Raw genomic sequence first — 6,226 nt, forward strand, 5'->3', positions numbered from 1 at the left:
ACTGAGCTCTTCGTCTTGCCTGTCTGCTGTGCAGGGAGTCCTTTGTGGAGTTATTGTTGTTCAATTAGTTGTAAAATCCAGGGGAGCTTTACAGAGGCTCACCTCACGCCACCATTTTGATGACATCGGCCTCAAATTTTTTCATATGTGCTTTTAGCTTCATCAATTGCATGAATCTATTTATTTGAATTTTTGCTACTCTTTTTCCATCCTTATCAGTTTAACAGTGTCATTGTTTATTTTCATTTCTTCTACTTTATTAGTAAAATTAGGCATAGATTTTTCTTCTCTCTCACACATCTGTAAGCCAGAAGCATACAGAAGTATTAGACTACTTCCTTCCTCCTTTCAGGTCACGCTGATTGACTCCATTCATGAAGCAATTATGGAACATTCTGATAGAATTCGGGAAGATGGTTGAATTGGATGCATAACCTCAGATGCTTTCAGAGTTTTGCTTTATGTAAATATTTACTTTTGTATTTGGTAGAGGATAAATGAAATACTGACCTTATGAGTGTTTGATTAGAAAAGATCTTTTTGAAAGTTCTGCAATTTTTATATGTGTGTACACATATCTATAGGTTCATACTTTAATAGCAATTATACTTTAAAAAACATTTAACTAATTGATTAATTAACTTTTTATTGCTAGTTTCAGGTGTACAGAACAACATAGTGATTAGACATTTAAACACTCCTACAAGTTTCCTACCCATCTGATGCCACACATAGCTGTTACAATACCACTGACTATATTCCCTACATTGCAATTTACATTCCTAACTGTACACCTATTTTTTAAATTATAGTTGACATTCAGTATTATGTTGTATTAGTTTCAGGTGTACAGAGTAGTGATTAGGCATTCATATAATTTATGAAGTGATCCCCAAAAAGCTATATATAAATATTACACTATATATAAATATTACACATTATTGACTATATTTCCCATACTGTATTTCACATCCTCGTGACTATTTTGTGACTAGCAATTTAATACAAATTATTTTTCATTTTAAAAAGGTGATAAAATAACAACATGAAAATGGAGAACCAAAGCATCGTTTCAGAATTCCTCCTCCTGGGCCTGCCCATTGAACCAGATCAACGAGACCTGTTCTACGCCCTGTTCCTGGCCATGTATCTTACCACCGTCCTGGGGAACCTCCTCATCATCCTGCTCATTCACTGGGACTCCCACCTCCACACACCCATGTATTTCTTCCTCAGCAATTTGTCCTTCTCTGACCTCTGCTTCTCCTCTGTCACAATGCCCAAGTTACTGCAGAACATGCAGAGCCAAGTCCCGTCTATCCCCTACGCAGGCTGTCTGACCCAAATATACTTCTTCCTGTTTTTTGGAGACTTGGAGAGCTTCCTCCTAGTGGCCATGGCCTATGACCGCTATGTGGCCATCTGCTTCCCCCTGCACTACACCACCATCATGAGCCCCAAGCTCTGCTTCTCCCTGGTGGCGCTGTCCTGGGTGCTGACCACATTCCATGCCTTGTTACACACTCTGCTCATGGCCAGGTTGTATTTTTGTGCAGACAACGTGATCCCCCACTTTTTCTGTGACATGTCTGCTCTGCTGAAGCTGTCATGCTCTGACACTCGAGTTAATGAGTTGGTGATATTTTTCATGGGAGGTCTCATTCTTGTCATCCCATTCCTACTCATTGTCACGTCTTATGCACGAATTTTGTTCTCCATCCTCAAGGTTCCTTCCTCTGGGGGTATCCGCAAGGCCTTCTCCACCTGTGGCTCCCACCTCTCTGTGGTGTCACTATTCTATGGGATAATTATTGCTCTCTATTTATGCCCATCAGCTAACAATTCTACTGTAAAGGAGACTGTCATGTCCATGATGTACACTGTGGTGACGCCCATGCTGAACCCCTTCATCTACAGCCTGAGGAACAGAGACATGAAGGGAGCCCTGGGAAGAGTCTTTTGTAAAAAGATGTTTTTTTGTTAATATGATGGTAACAATTGGGCTTTTCACGTAACTTTATTCAGTAGATATATTATTAATAATATTGGAACATTATCCAGATATTTTTCCTCACCATGGAAACATCAGTTAAGATGACATACTATATAATTGTTCAATATGTAAAAGGGATGAGTTGGAACTACATAGTTGAACTAGGGAAAGAAGTCTTTGTGACCTCTGACTTGGCTTTCCTCTTTGTCTTCCCCTGGAGACTCTGGAAAAGCATAGTTTAAGAAGTACTATTTAAAATTATCTCCATACCTTATATTCTTAACTAATTCATTACAGGATATTATTTTTTTTTAATCAGAACTCTGTTTTGATTGTAGTATCATTCTTTTTAATGATTCTCTCTACCTTAGGTCAGTACTAAATAAGATCCTAATATCTCAACCTCCCAGGCTTCCTGTGAATGGCTCCTACTTACCGCTCCCTACACAAGTTTCGCGTACTTTATCTGTTAACCGCTTTTCTTCTCTGATTAAATTTTTGTCTACTTTGTGTTTCCTGACTTGGCCTGACCTGAAATTGATTCTTCTTTTTTCCTTTTTGATTAAATGTACTGGGGTAACATTGGATAATAAATCATAGAATAGGTTTAAAAGTGTACAGTTGTATAATACATGATTCATATATTGCATTGTGTGTTCACTGCCCAAACACTTTTGCTACAAGTGTGTATTTTGTCTTAATCTGGGAATAATGAATACGTAGGGGCCATAAAATTTAATTCTCTTGGAGCGGAGATGGAATCTGAAGGAGGTATAGAAGTTCAGAGTTGAAGGATGCTTCTCTTCTCTTGGTATGATAGTTTGGAGTACAGAAGAGAACTTTATAGCAATGTTTTTATTCTAGCCTCATGATAATTCTAAGAAAATATAGAAGATATTACTATTTCACAGACTGAAAAATATGGTGTTCAATTACATTCCAAGTCACACAATGTGTCAATTATTGAATGTATATAAGAATCCGGACGGTGTGATTCTACAGGTTCTTCTTACTTTCTTTAACTTCAACAAGAAGTTGACCAGTCATTAAAAACTAACAAATAAACAAATGAAACTCTTAGCTCCATTTGTGGCATGCATTAGATTTCCAGTCTTGGTCCATTTGTATACTTAGTTGTCCCCTCTAAGTGATGGCATCCAAACCCACCATTTTCATCCTTTTGTATATTTTGGTGACCTCCACATCTCTATCTGAAGCCCAGGCATTTCTCCCGAGATCCCAACTGTTATTCTTATCTCCCCAATGGACATCTCCACTTGAGCAGGTGAGCAGCTCAATCTCAACATACGCAACATTAAACTCTTTATGTTCCCGTAAGTCTGTTCTATGTCCTTTTCCTATTTCTTGATTTGTGCTGTCATCTTCAACCCAGTTGCTCGAGCAACCACTTCTGCATGTGTACATGTATTTGCAAAAGTAGATTATAGTTCGTATAATCTTGCATTACACATTTTCATTTAATATTGTGTTTCCTGAAATATTTTATTATTGTCCATAAGTCAGTAACACTAGTTGGTATAATGGGTACATTCTGAAATCTCATTGCCGTAATACAACAGAAATATCAGTGAGAAAATATTTAAAGTAAATCACTTTCCTCTATACTAGAAAAATCCAATTAAAAGCCATGAATTGAAGTAGGAGCAAGTACTATAAGAAGAGAACATTAAAACTTTACCAAAATACATAAAACAATACCACAAAAGAAGTGGACATAATACAATGATGCTGGAAAGGATACCTCACTTTAAACAGCATTTCAAAGAGCAATTTTTATATAATAAAATCAGTCCATTTAAAATTGTGCATCTTGATGAACTTTGAAACGTCAGTATTTTAACAACATCAGTTCTCAGGTGCATGCATGCAATCCAAATCAAATTCTCAACGGAATTACTTTGTGATGTAAATTTGATATATTTCACCACATTAAAATAAGAAAATTTTCCAGGACAAAAGATGTCATAAACAAATTAGAAAGAGAATGACAGACTATAGCATGTCTAACAGACACGAAATTAAAATTCAGAATATACATAGAACTGCTACAAAGATATAAGAATAAACAAACAGCTGAGTAGAAAAATGTACAAAGAATATTAACAGGAAATTCATAAAGAATAAACAACATGAAAAGATGTTCAACTTCAATGTGAACCAGAAAAAAAATAAACAGCTGAAAAAACAAGAAGTGGTAAGTGAATGAGTACATAATAGACAAATGAATAAATGATAGTCTATGGTAAAGCAAGGATGTGGGACAAGAGCACTGATGTACATTTCCATTTCCTTGAAGTATAACCTACATACAAGCAAATGCACCCATTTTAACTGCACAGTTCAATGAGTTTTGACAATTATAAGCATCCATGTAACCTCAACCTCAATCCATATCTAGAAAATTCCATCACCTCACTATTCACCGTGACACCTTGCAATCAAGCTCCCATTTGCTACCACTGATCTGATTTCTATCTACCAGATTTCTATCACTATAGGTTAGATCTGCCTGATTTTGAATTTCATATAAATGGAATCATTTAGTATGTTTTCTTCTGTATCTGATGTCTTTAGCACAGCAAACAGTTTTGTGGATTTAGCTATAGATTTGTGTTACCAGTAGTTTGTTTCTGTTTAGTAATGAGCGGTATTCCATTGTGCAAATATAGCACAACTTGTTCATTCATTCACCTTTTGATAGAAATTTGAATTGCATCCAGCCTTTGCAGTTTATTGATTATTGAAAATACTATCCTTTCCCCACTGACTTACCTGGGTATTTCGGTGTAAAGTGAATTGACCATGTACAGATGCATCTATTTCTGCATTCTCTATTCTGTTCCATTGACCTATATGGCTCCTAGTTAACCTATTTCTACTCAAATTTCACATCATTCTGTCTCTATCACATCAAATTTTCCTAATGTATTCATATACTGTAATGTCTTTTTTAACCTAGCGTGATCCTAAAGGGATATTTTTAACCCTATATTATAGCAATGAATTTTCATTTTTTAAGTGCTCTTTGTCTAAAATTCAACTTTCTATTAAATGATTAAGCATGGTGTTTGCATTTATTATCATATTTTTCCTACTTTATTATTAGTTATGTAAAACAGAATTCTTCCCACCATTATTTTCCCATAATGAGTTTTTACTTTTTAGTTCTTTATTTTAATTAATTCCTTTGTTGTGTTATATCTTCTAGTCATTTTAAAACTAAGATTGGGGGCCGGCCTGGTGGCTTAGGCGGTTGGAGCCCCACTGGTTCGATTCCCACGTGGGCCAGTGAGCTGTGCCCTCTACAGCTTGTGAACAATGGCTCTCCCTGGAGCTGGGCTACCATGAGCAGCCGGATGTCGGTATGAGCTGTACTGGGCTGCCATGGGCTGCTGTGGGCTACCATGTGCTGCCAGGAGCAGCCGGTGGCCAGCATGAATGCAGGGCAGCCGGCGAGAGCTGCGGTGAGCAGTTGTGAGTGGCCTACCAACCACCAGCGACCAAGTCAGGGGGACCACAAGGCTCATAATACCAGCACGGGCCAGGGAGCTGTGTCCTACACAACTAGATTGAGAAACAATGCCTTGAACCACAGTGAAGGGGTTGAGGTGAGAAAAAGGGGGGAAAAGGTATATGAATACATTTACTGAATTTTCACATATTAGATTTTCCATTTGTATGTTTGTTAACCTCTGAAGGACAGCTTGGCTAGGTTTAGAATTTTGTGGACATCTGTTTTCACACTGAAAACCCATTTTCCAAAACAGCTGTGGAAAAATCTGAGGTAAGACTGATTACTCCTTCTTCTCTCCACCCCTTATAAAGCCATCTTCTACCCTATCCCCGAAACTTGTAGTATTATTTTCCAAACATGAAGTTTAATAATGTCATCAGATTTTGTTTTTGTATCAGCTGACTTTTGCTACAATTTTTTAAATAACACAGCAAATCTCTTTTGATTTATAAACCTGTATCTTTTGCCATTTCAAGAGAATTTTCTACTATCATATATTGGAACATTATAATTGTTCCATTTTTTTCTTTTCTCTACTTTAGTAAGACCAATAATTTTTGTACCAGATTTGAAATTTATGCACCACAATTTGTCTACACAAAAATGATAACTTCAGTTTGTATAAATTAGAGATAAACAGAATTTATAATATTGTGATTCCATAAATATTCAGTACCAAAACAAGATGTTTACTTGAT

The 6,226-nt window shown here is 36.5% G+C and overlaps 1 protein-coding gene across 1 annotated transcript; it reads left to right on the forward strand.

Annotated features, from left to right (window-relative positions):
- Positions 1 to 1,045: 1,045 nt before the first annotated feature.
- On the forward strand, positions 1,046 to 1,984 carry LOC141568895 (olfactory receptor-like protein DTMT). Its single transcript, XM_074320011.1, has one exon. The coding sequence runs from the start codon at positions 1,046 to 1,048 to the stop codon at positions 1,982 to 1,984; it is 939 nt and encodes a 312-aa protein (XP_074176112.1).
- The last annotated feature ends 4,242 nt before the right edge of the window (positions 1,985 to 6,226 follow it).

This window comes from Rhinolophus sinicus, linkage group LG15 (genome assembly GCF_036562045.2).
Source record: "Rhinolophus sinicus isolate RSC01 linkage group LG15, ASM3656204v1, whole genome shotgun sequence".
In the NCBI taxonomy this organism is placed as follows: Eukaryota; Metazoa; Chordata; class Mammalia; order Chiroptera; family Rhinolophidae; genus Rhinolophus; species Rhinolophus sinicus.